Source organism: Periophthalmus magnuspinnatus, chromosome 9 (assembly GCF_009829125.3).
Source record: "Periophthalmus magnuspinnatus isolate fPerMag1 chromosome 9, fPerMag1.2.pri, whole genome shotgun sequence".
NCBI lineage: Eukaryota > Metazoa > Chordata > Actinopteri > Gobiiformes > Gobiidae > Periophthalmus > Periophthalmus magnuspinnatus.
In genome coordinates this window covers 34,144,295-34,162,954 of record NC_047134.1, presented here as the reverse complement: position 1 = coordinate 34,162,954, position 18,660 = coordinate 34,144,295, and the positions used below count along the sequence as shown (strand labels likewise).

Genomic DNA, 18,660 nt, shown 5'->3' with positions numbered 1-18,660 from the left:
TGGACTGGATCTCTGTAACATCCTCTTTCACACATTTAAAAACTCATTACCACCCAGAAGAACATCCATCATGAGGTTGCTCCAGTTTCAAAGTCTGTGTTCATCCTTCACCGGATTTGTACTTTTGACCAGATAAATATCAATGTCTCACTTCATTTGTTCTGTCCTGAGTGAAGCGGAAGTCAGAATCAGCTTCTGTGTTATTAGCTTCTCTCTTTTGAACCAAATAGTCGACCAGGATGACGAAGAATGCAGAGGAAATGAGGCAGAGTCCAGACAAGTAGAAGGCAGCTCTGTAGTCACCGGTTTGATCCACCAAAAACCCTGCAACACAATTTATTTTTATAGTTAATAACTGAGAAACATTAGTGACAGGGCTGCACAATGTCAAAAAAACAAACAAAAACTAAATGTCATTTTTGCCAGGTAACGATAACAATTAGATTTGAGATTAAGGTATTAAAAAAGATGGAATATGAACTGGTAGAATCCATTGCAAAAGAGCATTTTTTAGCTTTCTTTCAGAATATTTAGCTGCAATTTTGATTTGACCGTGCTTTATTTAACCGCAACTAATGTCAGTGTTTTACTAACCTGCCAAAGGAGGTCCAACGCATCCCCCAACGCTCCTGAAAAGCATAAAAAGACCCAGACCACTGTCAAATCCCTCTAAGTTTACAATGTCCACAATGGAGGTAACATGGATGGCCACAACGCAGCCAAACAGAGAGCCATAGACAAAACACAAGGCCAGTACGCAGCCTAAGTGCTTTTGACTAATGGGGAGCAGCATTAGAACAAAACCAAGCAAAGAGACGACGACTGTGAGCAGCTGCAGGTTTCTTAACAGTCTCATGTTGGCGACCCATCCACAGATTAACCGTCCCATCAGATCAGCCAGTGCCACTAGAGACAGGATAGACGCTGGCCAGTAATTGTGTAATCCCAAACTGTTTGCAAAAGGAACTAGAAACACAGGTGGGATAAAAATGCCAGCTGCAGCTAATATGGCAAACACAATGTAAAGGAGGAGCTCTGGTTTCTTGAGAAGTGAACACTGGAAAGTCCTGCTCCTCTTTGGTAGAAGCAGAGCAGGAGAAGCAGGTCCCTGGTCCACGGTGCTCTGGATGGACCCCAGCGGCCTCATGAGAGCACCGCACACACAGATGTTGAGCTGAAGGGCTGCGATGATGAGCAACGCGCCTTGCCAGCCGTATGTTTCAATGAGCCACTGGAAAAATGGGCCGAAAATAATGGCAAAGACGCACTCTCCTGAGCTGGAGATGGCATAAGCGATGGGACGCCACCTCACGAAGTAATGGCTCACCATGCTGTTGGCAGCGACCCAAGAGAAGGAAATACCGGTACCTGAAGACAGAATATAAAAATAAAAATAAAAATATAAAAATAATAAATAAAATAAAAATAAATTGTAAAAAAAATAATAATGATAAAATAAAAAAATAAATAAAAAAATACATAAATTAATAAAAAAAGAATACATAAAATAATAATGATAAATAAAAAATGCATAAATAAAAATACATACATAAATAAAATAAATAAATACATACATAAAAATAAAATAAATAATACATAAATACTTGTTATTGTTGTTACAGAACAGTACTTGCTGTAATGCTAATTTAAAGGTGCACTATGCAACTTTCAAGTGCCATCTGCTGATTAATAAATGTGTTGTTGCTTTGTTTGGAAAGTTCTGCAGTATGACATTAAACTTAACTGTCTGAGTCGAGTCACTGTTGTATTTTTCATAGCAATAAAACACCTGTAATCGATCAAATGCATGATATGTTTAATGCCATACTGTGAAACATTCAGAACAAGCAATAAAATCTCCATGGAGACAAGCAGATGAGAAAAGTAACCTGACAGTCTAAACTTTGCTCTTGTACCTTGCAGGATGCCCATGGTGAGGTAGAGACACGGCAGACTGAGGTCTAAAGACGCCAGAAACATCCCTGAGGCGCAGAGAAATCCTCCGATTATAACGACGACTCTCTGAGAAAACTGTAAGAGCAGAGCACTGGCCACTGGAGCTGCAACAAAACACAAACATGGAACAACTTCACTTGGACATGATAAACTTTGCTCAGTCTTTACCTCCAAGATGAAACATGGCAATCGTGCATGAAGTGATCCAGGAGGTGGTGCTCGTCAGAATGTTAAAATGAGCCTGAATGTCCAGAAAGAAGAGGCCAAAGTTCTTAAGGACGGCAGCGGTGAGCCCCATGACCCAAAAGGCGGACAGCACAACCACCCAGCCATACCCCCCGTCTGGAGGACGGTGTCTCCTCGACTCCAGCATCGTGTGGATCAGATGCTCTTCATGCTTCAGGAAAGTCTCCCGTCATAGAACAAAGTGGTAACACTAATGATAACATAACTCATTATGGAAACAAGTATGCAAAAAACTCACACTCAACCTGTGGACAAGTGTGCTCTGAATGTTTCCAAACTAAGAGCATAATTTAACATTCACTCAATAACAATAAGGAAATAAAAAAGAATAGATTGAATAGACGGCTTCAAACAATTCATTCAACATTTCCAGCTCATTAGATTATTCATGGACTGTGATGAAAAGCAGTTCAGCACAGCTGCCACAGCAATTAACAATTCAAAATAAAATATTATCTTTTGATCTAATAGGAAAAACAAACAAAAACAACAGTTATAAAGAGGAACCTAAAACTCATGACTGGCCCATGTCCTCGTCTGTTTTCATTAAATTATGTAAAGCTCTACCTTGTTTTTATTGTCTACTTCTCCTGGGCCACTTCAGGACTGAAGCCTCCCTGAAGCCCGGGTGGGAATGAAACAGCACAAAAAGCCCAAAGAACCACAGCCCCAAAGCTTCTGCTTCTGTCATGTTTCAGTCTCCAAAGCTTCTGCTTCTGTCACATGAAACCGGGTGAAACTGAAGCACCGGCTGTTTCTGTAAAGAGTTAAAGGTCAAACTACCAGACACGCAGCACATCCACTTTTCAAAATAAAATCAACATTTTGTTCAAACAGAACCTCTTTATTCAGTCTGTGCACAGCAGTTTATCCATATTCTGATAAACTGATCCACACTTTTACTGATGCAGAAATGTCCCTCTGAAAAAAGGCTCCACCGTGTTTTTAAAAGTTCATAATTGTAATGTCTTCAGTATAAAACATCCCCATGTACAGACCTGAGGCCTGTGGGCTAAAGAACATGGTAATAAACTCGGACCAAATGTCTAAAAGTGGAGTGAAAAAAAGTGAAGTATTTATAATGTTCATGTTAAGAAGAAAGAGGAGCACACAGGCCTTGAGTCCACGTTTTTAATTTTCACACAAACTGACAATAGGAACATAAAACATAAACATATCACCTTTGTACTTACTTTTTTACATATTTCATCAAGTTCAAATATAGACTTCACCATATTTTTACTTTTATAAAATTATAAAATTGTTATAATTATGTACACAAAATACAATATTTACACACAGGAACAAGATTACACTGAATCTGCAAGTACAAGAAATAGGGTTTAGAAGAGCTAGCCCAGCTAGCTTCTCCCTATGCTATGCTCTCTCATAACACACACACACACCCACACACGCACGCGCACGCACACACGCGCACACACAGTACTCTACATACATGCGTGCATTAAAAGGTTTTCTTTGATACAATCATCTCTAGCTTTATGCCTGGCAATCCATAATTCACAGTCTCTAAAGGCCCTTGACTCAAGGGAGGTGACCCGACACCTTTGCTCTTTATTAGGAACAGACTCGAGGCCACGTTTTTGGTACTGGGCAGTTTAAGTTAGTCCAGAAGCCAGACGCCTCCACTGTCATTATTTTATTACCCTTTTCTTACTATTATTTTCCATTAGTCTCCGACATGTTAGAGCCGCATGAACCATCTCACCTGAGGATCTGAGGGACCGGCCTCCTGCTGGTCCCAGAGGCAGGACCAAAGCGGGACTAAAGCGGGACTAAAGCAGGACCAAAGCAGGACCAAAGCAGGACCAAAGCAGGACTAAAGCGGGACTAAAGCGGGACTAAAGCGGGACTAAAGCGGGACTAAAGCGGGACTAAAGCGGGACTAAAGCGGGACTAAAGCGGGACTAAAGCGGGACTAAAGCGGGACTAAAGCGGGACTAAAGCAGGGCTAAAGCGGGACTAAAGCAGGGCTAAAGCGGGACTAAAGCGGGACTAAAGAGGGACTAAAGCGGGACTAAAGCGGGGTTAAAGCGGGGCTAAAGCGGGGCTAAAGCAGGGCTAAAGCGGGACCAAAGCAGGACCAAAGCGGGACTAAAGCGGGACTAAAGCGGGACTAAAGCGGGACTAAAGCGGGACTAAAGCGGGACTAAAGCGGGACTAAAGCGGGACTAAAGCGGGACTAAAGCGGGGTTAAAGCAGGGCTAAAGCGGGACTAAAGCAGGGCTAAAGCAGGACTAAAGCGGGACTAAAGAGGGACTAAAGCGGGACTAAAGCGGGGTTAAAGCGGGGCTAAAGCGGGACCAAAGCGGGACTAAAGCGGGGCTAAAGCAGGACCAAAGCAGGGCCAAAGCAGGACCAAAGCAGGACCAAAGCAGGGCTAAAGCAGGGCTAAAGCAGGGCTAAAGCAGGGCTAAAGCAGGGCTAAAGCAGGACTAAAGCAGGACTAAAGCAGGACTAAAGCAGGACTAAAGCAGGACTAAAGCAGGGTTAAAGCAGGACCAAACAAGGTGAATCAGTGTTTCAGTTTTGTGCAGCTAAAACCTGGTCTTCCTGAAGATGTGAGACAGGCCTCGACTTTGACAAAGTTTAAATCCAGGCTCAAACATTTCTGTTTAGCTGCTGTGACTGAAAGGGTTTTATTCGGCCTCTTCTATTTTCATGTACATTTTATGATGATTATCTATGTTCTGATTCATTGTATTGTGATTTTAATGTCTTTCTTATTCTGTAAAACACTTGCCTTTTGTTTCAACTCACCCCCATTCGGTCACATCTTTTTTGGGAACCATCTTGGGTGAAATGATTTGAGTCTGTTAAAAATGGTGCTTTAGTCACATTTAGCGTCACATAGAATACTGACATGATTAGGAATACAATAATATAACATTATGGCATTTTCTATTTCAAATCATTAGACCATTTATAGCAAAAAAATAAATAAATTGCATTCCTCTCCACAAACTAAGTGACTGTGACAAAATCTGTGTGAAATGTTTCATATGTAAATAGAAAACTTACAATTTATTTTCTTAAATTAAACCCAAGATGAGCTCTACATCTCCAGGATCACCTGCTATAACAGAAACAATGTCCAGTGCCCCCAAACTGACAGATAAAATTCTCAGTCATTGGCCATAGAACATATATAAGGCCAAACTTACAGATTTCACGATGAAAATTCAACTTAACTTTCATGGATTTTATTCAAAGTTGGCACACTTCAAGTTTATATATGAAATACTATCTAAATGAAATGTGAGCCTTGTATCTTTTTAAATGTTTGAGGGTTTAAAACGGGACAAACTCAAAGTCAGAACGAGCAGAAAATAGAAACTTCCCTTAGTTGTAGACTCTGGACTGTTTGTGGCTGATTAATATATTTTGGAAGTGGAAGTTTTCTATTTACATATGATGTGACTACAGCACCGGAGTCTGGAGAGTGAACGAGGCTGAGACAAAAGGCCCCAAACTCGTAATGGCCCCAGGTTTACACTAATGAAAAATAGTAAGAAAAAGGTACCGAAATAATCACGGTGGAGGGTCTGGCTCCCAGACTAAGTTCAGTACCTTACTTGAAGGCACCTTGGCAGTAGTTAAAGATCTGGTCCTTGTCTTGTCCCCATTCTTGGCCTGTGTTTTTCACCATCAACAGGGCGTGTCCAGAGCATCTGACAGGGCACGTGTGTGATCTTCAGTTTAAAACTCTTTACCGTCTCTAAAAAGGTCAACACGTAAGGCCAGCCCATTGAAAGACGGGCGCAAACCAGGATCGTTGTCCCAACACTCCTCCATGATTTCATAGATCTAATAAAGATCCAACAGCAACAGCAAAGTAAGCTTTTCATTATTGTAACACGTTTAACAGTAACGTAAATACAGTACCTCTGCTGGACATCCTGCAGGTTGAGGTAGTCTGCTGCCGGACTTGAGAAGCTGGATAAGATGATACACAATCAACTGTCCCTGTTTGTCATGTCCCATCATCGACATGAAAACCTAAAAATGAAGAAAACAGTTTGATATAAAATGAGTGAGTGAGATGATCTTTCACATTATTTATATACTGTGTTTAAAATGAGGCAGTTTAACATACTGCAGGAGGACTGCAATTCTTGTCACTGCGAGTGAAGAGCTCATAAAGCACCACACCAAAACTCCAGACGTCAGACGCAACAGAGAATTTACTATCAGTCAGTGACTCTGGTGAATACCTGGGAACAAAACAAGACATTAAAAATACAGTTTTACTAACTACAAAAGATAATTGTCTGACACTACTCCACATGGTTTGTTTTTTTTCTTTTCACAATTGTTTACCAAAATATTGGACTTTCCCCAGGTTCCTCCACCATATAGTACTCTTTGTCCTGAGGCAAAACTTTGGTGAGTCCAAAATCTCCAATTTTCACCCTCAGCTCACTCTCCACAAGAATGTTGCGTGTAGCCAAGTCTCTGTGGATATAACGTTTACTGGACAAGTACTCCATGCCCTGCAGATCACATGACACACCGTGTTAGCCTCAGCCGTCCCAAATGCTCTGGAACATGTGTCAAAAGAACAGACAACCTTGCAGATCTGAGAAGTATAAATCAAGAGTTTATTGTGATCAGTCCTCTCTCTGTTTTTCATGAGGTAGTCTCGAAGGCTTCCAAATGGAAGATACTCCATAATAAGGTGAAGATTTCGTCGCCCTAAAAGAACAAAACAAAACTACATAAATAAATTGAAAAGATGATGGAGCTTATGATAGAGCCATTATCAACAACAAAAGTATGACTCATATGATATACACATGAAACTGTTTTGTTTGTTTTTTTTAAAATACAGAAACCTGTAAATGTTTATAACTTATTTTTTTTGTTTAGTTTATAAGATCCCCATTAGCTCCTAAAATATTAGCCACTATTCTTTTGATCCAATAGAAGCGAGAAATCATTTATAAGTGCGTTTGGCCTGATGGACAAAAACATGATGCCAGTTTTTGTTTTGCCTGAACAAATCCGGTAACTACAGAAGAGCAAATTCTTCCATAGAATTCTGAGATCCCTCCCTCTGTGTTTTGAACTACAGGCCCTTTAGGATTCACACTAAACACTCAGTCTTACCTGCACTATAACAGACTCCTTTGTATTTAACAATATTTTCATGCTGCAAAGACTTGAGAATCTCAATCTCCCGCTCAAAGTCGCGCATGTGTTGTGCAGTGCTGTGCTGAAGTTTCTTCACCGCAACCACTTCTCCTGTGTTGTCCTGTAGTGGGTCATATCGACACATCTCCACACTCCCAAAGTTTCCCTAAGAAAGAAAATATGACAAGAAAAAACAGTTCAAATCTCTAATCAACTCATATCATCAACTTTTACATCATATTTAGTCATTTCAGACCAGTCTATCAAAAGTTAAAACATACCTTGCCCAACTGTTGTAAGAAAATGAGATGTCTCTCCTCAAACTGCACGGGCTCTTGACTGTCCAAACCTCCAGTGGCCCATCCTGAGGTCCCTGTCCGGTTTGGCAGGATGTCACTTTCCACAATCAGCTCGTAGTCTGAGAGGAGAATAAATGTAACGTTTATGTTTGAGCAAGTTGAGTGTGGTTTTGAAGATTTGTTTTGAAGTTTTAAATATTGACTATATGGTTTCTACATCATATGCTACAAAAAGAGCTGATAAAAGAGCTACTGTAATCTTATGTGATACAGTTATCAGGATACTCCAAAAACAGAGATATTCCCTTATGTCACAATATTGCTCACGTCATGCAGTAAAAGTGGGAAATATTGTCTTTAATAGAAAAACTGCAAAAAATATCATGATTACAATACATGTTTCTATTTTTAATCTTCCAAACAAGGACTTAAGGAAATATTTCTGAACTTCTTTTAATTTTCGGTGAAAACTGAACATCAACAGACATTTACAGGCAGATTTTGACACAACTCTAATGAACTTATAATGAGGAGAATCATTTAAAAAAATCTATGAGGTATTAACTTCTGTTGATATCACTCATTTTTAGAAGACAGAGCTTTTACACTTACCGGGTGTGAATAGGTTGTGAAGATCACGGATAACTGCACGAAACGTGGGTCTGAAAGTCGGCTCGTAGTCCATGCAGCTCATGATCAGGTTTGCCAGTTCAGTCCATTTTGGGGCAGGCAGTTGGTGAAGATCTTGATAAAACTGTCTTTTCTGTGTCAACACAAAACAAAGGCAACGTAAACATTTCTACAACCAGGTCAAGTTTTCAAGAGGGAATAATGCAACATTTTACTACACAAATACAACCACATTTATCATACAGTGTCCACCATCCTCACTCAGTGTTTTACAAAAAATAGGAATAAATCAATACACAAAGAAATAAAATAAAACACTTTACTTTATTTTGTAATGCATAAGGTAATGAATTTGATTTATTAATTTAACCTTTATTTATCCAAGTAGATGACAACCTGGTTAAGTCATGAAATAGGCCCAAAAATATGTTTAAAGGACATGTTTTCAGGATTTCCAGTACACAAAATAGTTTAAAAACAATTTAATTAATGCTTGGTTTTGTTTGAAGCTTGACCGTAACAGATTTTACATGAATGTTGATTGCTTACTTTAGTGTGGTCCAGTGTAGCTAAAGGTTTGTCTCCATTGCAGCAGATCTCCCACAAAGTCGCGCCGAAGCCCCACTTGTCAGCAGCCAGGCTCAGGTTGGCAGGGTCTTTGATGCACTCCGGAGGAACCCAGGGAACACGCTCCAGCAGAACTAACACATTAAAAACATTACTGACAGGCCAGTGATGACCATATGCAAGTTTCAGTCAAGTTTCATTCAAGAATTTAAGGTTTTCCATGGAGATCTGAAACAACTCACTCTCTTTAGGTAAAACAGTAACACTGATGCCGGGGTCACTCAGTTTGATGAAGGGGGGATTCCCAGCTCTTCGGTCCTCTTCACGGATCAACAAAACATTTTTTGCACAGACATTTCCATGAACAAGATGCTTTTCTTCCTACAAAAAACAAATGTACAAAGCAAACTGTATAAGTGCTAAGTTACATATATAATTAGCATAAGTAGTAATTGCATAAGTTTGATTCCTACCAGAAAGTGCATGGCCCAGGCCAGCTGTTTGGCCACTTCCAACTTCCACAGAATGTTAATTGTGTTCTTGTTCTTTTTCAAGTACGTGTCCAGGGAGCCATACTTCACATACTCCTGCACCATGATATCTGAAAGTATCGAAAACAAGAAGGAAGTAACAGTTAGTGAATAATATTCCTTGGTCCCCGTTCTCACAAACCATTTGAAAACAATTTTGAGTTTTCATGTGCATAAAATCTTAAAAGACACATGCACACATTTTCAGACATCTAAGCAGAAAGTGTTGTATAGAGATGCAGGTCTTTCCCAAGTTTGCGATCAATAAAATGCTTTATAGATAAATACAGCATGCAGTGGTCCAAGTTTGTCAAAAAGTGCTGCTTCTACAAGCTTTTCTATGAGGGAAACAGAATGTACTTTACAGGCTAAAGAAATGGGGTACCACTGCTTTAAGTCCAGTTGAGAAGAAGTAAGGGTAAAATGTATGTCAGAGCGTTGTAATCCCTCCAAGAATAACCACCACTGACTCAGACAAAGCAACTCTGCCACGTTCAGCAGTGTCCCAACCAGCACACAAAGGTCTAACAGCCTCAGCAAATCATGTTAGTTAGTATAGTACGTCAATCAGCAAACTCAGAACATGAGGACTACACACTCTGTGAGAGAAATGCACCGTTACAATCACTATTATCTATAAGGTTGAATGCATAACTTACTCTCTTCTCCACAAACACACACTCCATAGTTAAAAATAAGGTGTTTATGGGACAACTGGCTCATCATGCTGGCTGCTTCAAAGAAAGACTAGAAGAGAGCAAAATGTTAAATAAACCATTAATAATCAACATGTTATAAATAATTCTTGATTACAATTAATTTAAGACACATATGTTGCTCATCTGGTAATGCTAACCTCTGAGTAGTTTCTGTGATCGTGGTCCAGGACTTTCATGACCACCTCCGTTTGATGAACATGTCCGTAGTCTCCCAACTCCTTTCGAACGCCTTTGAAAATTTTGGTGAAAGTCCCTTGACCAAGACTCTCCATCTGGAAACAAAAAGGCAACAACATTAAGTAAGTTCTTTAATATAATACTATAAAAAACATATTCACCACTGAAAAGGCATAGCTTTAGCGATGTTTATACAGCAGGCAACACAGATCAATGGTAAAATTAACAAAAGGTTAACCAAAAGTACATACAAATTCCAAATCTTCTTTTCGGATTTTGTGAAACACCATTTGACTGACGTTCCTCCGAAGTAACGATGACGACAGAGGCACGTCTGAACCCTTGTTGCTCCGACACACGAGGAGGCAGGACAGTTCTGTTGAGGGAAATAATACTGTTAGTGCTAGAAACATACGACTGATTTAAGGATTGTTTTGTTTCATGTTAACAACGTGTATGTCATTCACTCAGCCCTACCTTTGGATTTGGGTGGACAGCATTGGCTGAACTGGAAAACCACAGTATCAGATCGTATAGTTTCTTTTTGGTAGCATTTGAGAAGGTCTTGCAAACTGCAGAATTGTCTTTTGGTTCCACTGAGGTTGAATTCTCCATTAGCAGACTTTGTTATTTGACAGTGTTTGTATTCTATAGTGTCATAAATCTATCACGAAAAAAAAAGGGACAACAATTAGTAAAAATACAGTAGTTATTCAAATGCTGCAATGCAAACTCTCAAATACCTTGACAGGAAACGTCAGAAAATACTTGTAGAAATCCTTCGGGCTACTTCGCAAAATAAAAACTCCATGTTTGTTTCCACATTTTTGAAGTCGATGGATGGCATACTCAATACTGTAACAGTAAAGAAAATAGAGATACTTTTCACTACAATACCGTCATTAACAATAGAACAATACAGGTCTCAGAAATGTTACTCACGAGATTGGGCCATGACAATGTGAGGAAATGTCCTCTAGAAGCCTTGGAGGTGCCACTTCTTTGCAAAGGTAGTGTTGTGCATCTGTGGTCAGCCGATAGTAGCCGTCAACAAGAGACACAAAGGACAACGCTTCTGCCAAACTCTGGAACTCCACTTCCTTAAAACATCAGACCACAGTGATCACATGTGTTTGTACTTAACACTTCTCTATTTCTTTACTTTAGCAGAAGATTGACAGGTGGAGATTTTATCTTTTTCAGAGATGTATTTAACATGAGGCCTTACCAGACTCTTTCCATCTTGCTTGTTGATTATGACTATTCTGCCTTCTGTTGAACTTTCAGAGCTCACTTGTTGGATACTTATGTGAACCACATCTGGGAAATCACACAAAAGCTGCACTTCCTGAAAGAGTCAGTGAAAATACTTTAAACCATTGTCTTCAGACTGGTACATTGTTGCACAAGCTGAATATTGCCGTAAAGGTTATGATTCACCACATTAACCCATTAGGTCCATTCTGAAAGAACTGTGACAAACAGAAGTTTACAGACCTTCACGGAGTCCTTCTCACGAGCCCATTGGATGCCTGTGTCTGCAGCCACCAGGATGTTTAATGTCCCGCTGGAGGCTTCCCTGACTTGGAAAGTCTCTGTGTAGAATGCCTTCTCCAGAGACTCCATACTGATGAGGTACTTGAGTTTGAGGTCGCGCACTGTTGTGCGGCATTGGCTGAACTGTTGAATGAAGCGTTTGAAGCGAAAGCGGATTCGCTTTCGTGTTACAAAATTGCAGTCCTGAATTTGAGCTCTCATATCCTTTGGTAAAAATGTCTTGTAACTAAACAAAAGAATAAAATCACACTTGAGTCATCTGGAGTACAGGGTTTTGTCTATATGCCCATAAGATTTTAGCCTCACCTTGTGTTGTGGTAGATATCCAGTGGTGACATCTGCTTCTCCTTTGCCAGCCTTGACATGTCCAGGACAGCCATTCCAAGGCACTCTTCCTGAGTCTCGTGAGAGTTGGGGATTTGGATTAAACCATTGACAAAGTCATTCCTCCACTGGACAGACATTAGAATCACAACAAGAGATTAGACAATTGCCTTATTCACCCATTTGGCTCTTCCCTCACCTCTGCTTATCATCTGTACACCATTTTAATATATATGTTTTTAGTTTGTACAAAGTGTTTGTTAATCTTGTAAAACCCTTATAACATAAATATATCTGCGTGTATGGTTTAGTTACTAAAGTCTATGCAACGCTAAAGATAAATAATGGCCTTGACATCACACCGACATCATACTCCTGTTTTGATTTTGAGGAGAAAGTGTGAACTGTAAACACATTAGAATTACAAGCTCAAAAGTCAAAAGTTTAAACACAAAGAAACCTAATTAGGCAACAAATGTCTTACTAATTTGGAAGATTTTAGATGAAGCAATTATATTTTAAAATAAACTTAACCTAATAATCATGTTAATATAATGACAACAGAGTACAGCTACAGTAAAGATTTGGATTTGATTTGGATACGGTCACATCATTATTACACCTAACAGGCCTAGGCAGGGATCGTCCCCCTTCCATCTCTTAGTGAGCAGGACTTGTTCCCCCCCAAGAAAAATTTACATAATTCCACATAATCCTCAAGTTCACATGAAGTTCATTGACAGTCATACTGATGATTCCTGAGACCACCTCTACCGCAATGACTTCCATAATTTTCTTCAATGTGGCCTCGTGTATAAAATAACCAAGGCGGAAGATATTTAGAGAACACATGCTAAATGTGAAGAATCCCACCATTCATGAGATTAACTTGCAGCAATATTGTTTTATGTACTAGTACTGTGAGCTAATGAAGCAGCCATGGCCGGATTAACCTCTGGGAAAACAGGCACAATGAACCAAAGCAGTAATAGCTCTGGGGCCACATTTTGTTTTGAAAAATCAGTAACACATTTATTTCTCAAGAGCCCAGCACGACAACGCTTTAAAATGATTACTGACTTATGCCAAATGGTGTGCATCACTTGTACACAGAAGGAAGCTAAAGTTAACCCCAAATTTTCTTTTTTTCCCATTTGGCACAGAGACTCAGAGGAACCAACCACCTGACCTGAGTAGGTCCAATTGGGTCCAACATCCACATCTTTGGATACTAAAGCAAACTGCAGCAGATCAAGGTCAAGTCAGACTAAATGTCATTGGTTTTAGATCAAGTCTTGGTTTTAGACCAAGACTCAATGACAATTAGAATGATTTAACCTGAAAATGTCACTTAATTTCATTCTGGTTGTTGTCAGTAGCAAATTAACTGATTGCTGTGCTGAAGAAACTTTTTTACATTCATGTAAAAATGTAAAAGTAGGTGAGGAAGCTTTACCTGAAAAAAGAGGTATGACATAACAGTGTCATCGAGCACAGGGCTTTCTGAGCCCTTGGTGACCCCATATCGATAGGCCCGGGACGGTCCACTGCTGTACCACCCAGGGAAGTAGTATCTGTTGGGAATAAATCAAACGTGAGCCAAAAGATGAGGCTAAAAGATCACCGGTAATAGTTCATATGTAGTCAATATGTAGATGGTGACCTTAATCTGAAAAACAAATCTTCTGATGCGGTTTCCTCTAGATGAAAGACGTGGTTAGGTGAAAACCATAACCGGTCTTGCTCTCGAAAAAGCCCAAAAAAGTTATAGTACAGAGGTGATATACCTAAGAGGAAATATAAAAAGCAAATGTTTACAAATTAGTCCATGGAATGTTTCATACTAGTTTAGATGGTACTAAGTGTTGTACTCCTTGTGGTATAAAAAGAAGCCTGGATACCATTAGCCTTCCTTAGCCTTTAAAACACAACTCTAGGCGCTGGCACTTTCCCTGATCTATACATGCATAGCACAGACTATGTACTGCACAAACACACAGATATTTTATTTGTTTTGATTTTGGGCGTGGAGGTGGCTTTATGTTTGCACATCAACTTAAAAATTACATTCAATCCTAGTAAATACAGGTAAATTTTTATTTGTGAACTTTACAACATTTGTGAACCTTATTGGCACATATTGCCAATAATAACCAAGTTCATATCTGATCATCCCTAACTGTTATTTAATAAAATATTGTTAATTAATTAATTTCATTCATTTAGAATACATATTCATGGATTTAACTTCTGGTATTATGCAGGACCTTTTTCAATTCAAAGGACACAGTATATATTTTAAAAGTTTATTGCTATGGCAAAAGTCAAAATTTTTCATCAGTGTTTATTAAATAAAAACAAAATGGTAAATGAGTGGCATAGATTTTGTCAAGTGCAAGAAAACTTTGAGATATAATTTAGAATATTGTGTTTCTAGTAATAACACGGTTGAACAAAAGGTCACTGAATGGCTAAAATAAGTCTAAAATGTCATTGGTGTTTGGTTTATCGGCAAACACATAACATGTCTTTCCAATAACATGCAGGTATACTTAAATAAGTATTTCTTTTTGTTTCAGTTATGAACAAGAAAAGATTTGTCAAGTTTCACACCCCTAGCAGATGTAAATTCAGCCCAACTATAATTAGCTACAGATTTTTTATGTTGACAGACTGGCTATTGAAAACCTTAACGCAAGACATAAGTCCATTGTTTACTTTAGCACGGAAATAAAGGTGCTTTATAAAGCTGTGCAGCACAAGTACTTACTGCATGCCTTGGCTGCACTGATACACAGCTCCTCAGCCACATAGTCTCCAGGTGGGAAACTGAGGAGGCTGCACTCAGCTGCTCCCTGGATGCCGTGGTAAAAATGCACCCTCAACACAGTGGATGCAGCGGCCGGGCCAGAGTCAGAACATTCTCGGTGGGCGTTCCCGTTTTGGTGATTTGCAGGACAAGTGTCAGTGACAGCATCCATGACTGGCAGGGAGGCCATCAGCACCGTGCAACTTTGAATCAAACAGAAACTCATCAGACTCATGACTCATAATGACAGCTTCCAAAAACTCATCATTACTATTTGTTCCTTAAATTGAAAATGCCATCTGTTTACATGATGTATACTTTTGGAAATTAAATCTTAACTTCACTGAATATTTTTGAGACTGCAAAAACAAATGGTTTAAAATTGTAATTAAAATTTTAACTGGAAACAACCTGTACTTGAAAAGAATGCATTTCATAAGTACAAGTGATGATGTGATCAGAACAACAAGCAAAACGAAATACACATGTTAATAATAGAATAAAACGCAACAATGATAACAAAAAAGACATATGTTACATTAAAAGTCATTGGTGTAGTTGTGTTAACATCCAGATTCACCTGACATTGGCCTCACACGCCCACCATTTAAACATGTGAAAGTGACAGCACATTATTACTCCATAAATGATTTAATATCCACTGTATGTCTCTGAATTAAATACATTAAGTAATGAATACAAAAAAAAGAACTTACTTTGCGAGAAGAGCCAGCCCTGCAGTGAGCTAGCTCGGTGCTAGCATGAGGCCGGTTGGACAGAGCAGCCAGGACCAGAGAAAGATGTTTTATACGACCAGACACCTCAGGTTTATTTGGATCACAGCATAAACAAGTAATAACACCAATACCAACTCCTTGATGATCGAAGATCGTATGTTAATCCAGCCAGTCCCATGTCACCGTTACTTGGCTATCGACATGCTAACGACATGCTAACAACATGCTACACTGCTGCTCCTGTCAAGACATTTCACTTTAGCTTCACTTCAGTAACTTTAGCCCAATATCTCCGAGTCAGTCTTGTAACTTGGCTAACGCTAGCTAGACCACGTCTTGGTAAATTACATCATCAAACTCAAAGCTCTGATTAAATCTGCAGAATAGCATCATCTTGACGAATTCAAGAGTAAATACAAGGCTCGTCTCATAACTAACGCTCAAAGCTAGCATCAGAGCTAGCATCAAAGCTAACAGCGACTGCCATTGAAGCTAAGCCGAGGCTTCCTGCTTCAGTCAACAAACCAGCCTCTCCCCGATCATACCCGGCATGCACTGCGCTACTGCTGCTACACATGCACAGAATGCACAGAATACACACTTATACACACTTATACACACTTATACACTCTTATACACGCTTATACACACTTATACACTCTTATACACTCTTATACACTGTTATACACACTTACACTGGTCTGCTGATATTTAACACTGCCAATGTACTACTAATGTACTACTACTACTAATAATAATAATTATAATAATAACAGTAATATTAATACTACTACTACTACTAATAATAATAATAATAATACACCTGAAGTCTGACTAAAGTTAGTGCAACACTTTTTTTTTAACTTTTAGACATATTGAGAAAAATAGTGCAGTAGGCTACAGTAATAATAGTAGTAGTAGTACTAATAGCAGTAGGTTGTTTGTGACAATGCTTCTCCACATTGATTTCACACTCCCTGCTATGTTTATATCAAGCTCCCTGCTGTTGATTCTCTTTTGTTACTTGTGTGTATTTTGGTGGATTTTCTGGTTGTCATCAAGATCCAATCTGCAGTTTGTCAAGTGACACTCATGATTCATAGTGTCAACATGTCTTTTTCATGATGCATTTCATGACACAACAACTCTGGCAGGAAAAACACGTTTAACATTTTGGGTGGTGTTTGACATGAAGGCCGCCTGTTTGTTGATGACCAATGGTCTGAGACTGTAGGCCTACCTGTTGCAACCAGATCCATGGTTAACCCGAAGCCTTTAATACCACTACAAGACACTAGATGGAGCTATATCTCCATAGAAGATGCACAAGGGTGACTACAGAAAGTGTGCAGTGCAAAGTGCATGCTTTCATTCTACACCCTCTGGTTGTTTAAACGTGGTCCCCAGTTGATTCCACTGCCTGGAACCCACCACCTGTGTCTCTCCTCCAGCTCCTCTTCAGCAGTTTGAATTTTTTCCCTGTTCTATTTGGCTATATTCACTGAATAGATAGTTTTACTGACCCTTGTAGGACAAGATAGAGATAGAAACTGTTTTTCAACCTTTTTGGAGTCACGGCACTTATATATTAATATTAATATTCCACAGCACACAATCCATTAAAATATTGCCATGTTATTATTATTATTATTATTATTATTATTGTTCATACATTTCAGGAAAAAAAGTCGTGGCCTATAAAATGTAGTAAATATTGTCCATGCCACTGTGTCTGATTCTTTACTGTTGATTGTTTTGGTTTCTTTTTCTTTTTCTTTCTCTTTTCCCTGAGCTTAAGTTTGCTCAGGACACTCCAAAATAGTATATTATTCTGTTAAATTCATGCGTGAATCTTTTAACTCAAAGTGGACATTTTTTTGAGGCAACAGGCCAACCTTAGACCGATAGATATTGTATATGCGCTGCAGCTATACCATTGATCCACTTGTGGGCACTTTTTGGTTTATCAGCAAACACAAGTGCTCTATAAAAGGTGATACTGCAATTATTAGGTGCATCCAAAATAATGCTGTTTTAGCAGCTCAGTTAAAAGGTTTACATTCTATGAGCTGAATGTATTTAGGCTTTTTTCAGACCTTTTGTTTGAATCCAAATGATCCAGTTGTGTTGCTGCAATATTATGTAAGGCCCTTGTTACTCATTTACCAACATTTCCTCAATGCATAAATGTAAAATAGTCATGAGGTTTTACCCATGCTATAATTGTGTTTCCTTGTCATTCTCTTAGTCACTGTATTTTGAGTTCATGTTTGATCGTGTAGGGGTCTATTGTCTTATATTTGAGGCTTGAGCGCTTTGACCTACCCCCTACATCAACCCACAGCTATGAACAGGGAGTCACTGAACCCATTTCTATGAAGCCGTTTTAGATCAATATCGCGGTTTACAACAAAATATAAAACAATGTTCTCCGTATAGTTTAATACTAAATACTCAACGGGTTTTGCTCTGTCCTTTACTCACATGTTCAGCACCAAGGCAAAAAAAAAAACTGGTTATTCTAGTGCACACGCCTGTCAGTCTCATGTTCACACCTCAGCAGCCTCCCCACTAAGTCTGCGAGCGATTACTCCTCTCCATGCACTGTATTCATGCGTCGCTTGTGTAAAGACCTGGCCTGCACAGCTCATTTTCTCTGCCAGAAAATGTCCTGGAGCAAGAGTTTGGTGTTGGGAAGTGTGTGCGTGCTGTCGATATGTGACATTGTGCCAAATCAGGCACACACTTCCCATTAGCATAGTCCAATCACAGCTACAACCCTAAACAACAACAACACCAATATGGTCAAAGTGCTGAGAAGAAAATCTGCCAAAAAGAGTTGGACTTGCTGCCCGCAAACAAAGATGCTCAACTGCCTGTGATCAAAAACAACGCTCTAAAGAAAGAAATGATAATATGGTTCTTAAAAATATAACACTCCGAGCTTCTACAAAA

The 18,660-nt window shown here is 39.2% G+C and overlaps 2 protein-coding genes across 3 annotated transcripts; both read right to left on the bottom strand.

The window, feature by feature from the left end:
* Positions 1–120: 120 nt before the first annotated feature.
* On the bottom strand, positions 121–2,831 carry zgc:114041 (uncharacterized protein LOC574425 homolog). The gene is made up of 5 exons (XM_033973082.2): positions 2,770–2,831; positions 2,125–2,365; positions 1,917–2,060; positions 595–1,368; positions 121–324 (listed from the first exon to the last, which is right to left on the bottom strand). Exons 2-5 carry the CDS (start codon positions 2,327–2,329, stop codon positions 140–142), a joined length of 1,308 nt encoding a protein of 435 aa, XP_033828973.1. The 5' UTR covers positions 2,330–2,365; positions 2,770–2,831; the 3' UTR covers positions 121–139.
* Positions 2,832–3,321: 490 nt separating this feature from the next.
* Positions 3,322–16,226, bottom strand: jak2b (Janus kinase 2b). Of its 2 annotated transcripts, none has more exons than XM_033972269.2 (24): positions 15,685–16,226; positions 14,930–15,171; positions 13,823–13,946; positions 13,616–13,733; positions 12,142–12,287; positions 11,776–12,061; positions 11,507–11,626; positions 11,221–11,378; positions 11,022–11,133; positions 10,756–10,942; positions 10,530–10,654; positions 10,239–10,373; positions 10,042–10,129; positions 9,326–9,453; positions 9,095–9,233; positions 8,835–8,986; positions 8,268–8,418; positions 7,638–7,774; positions 7,333–7,522; positions 6,794–6,918; positions 6,544–6,716; positions 6,320–6,437; positions 6,109–6,222; positions 3,322–6,030 (listed from the first exon to the last, which is right to left on the bottom strand). In XM_033972269.2, exons 2-24 carry the CDS (start codon positions 15,156–15,158, stop codon positions 5,923–5,925), a joined length of 3,363 nt encoding a protein of 1,120 aa, XP_033828160.1. In that variant the 5' UTR covers positions 15,159–15,171; positions 15,685–16,226; the 3' UTR covers positions 3,322–5,922. The 2 variants fall into 2 exon arrangements, with proteins under 2 accessions (XP_033828160.1, XP_055080304.1); XM_055224329.1 differs by having other exon boundaries at positions 14,930–15,165; positions 15,678–15,787.
* Between the last annotated feature and the right edge of the window lie 2,434 nt (positions 16,227–18,660).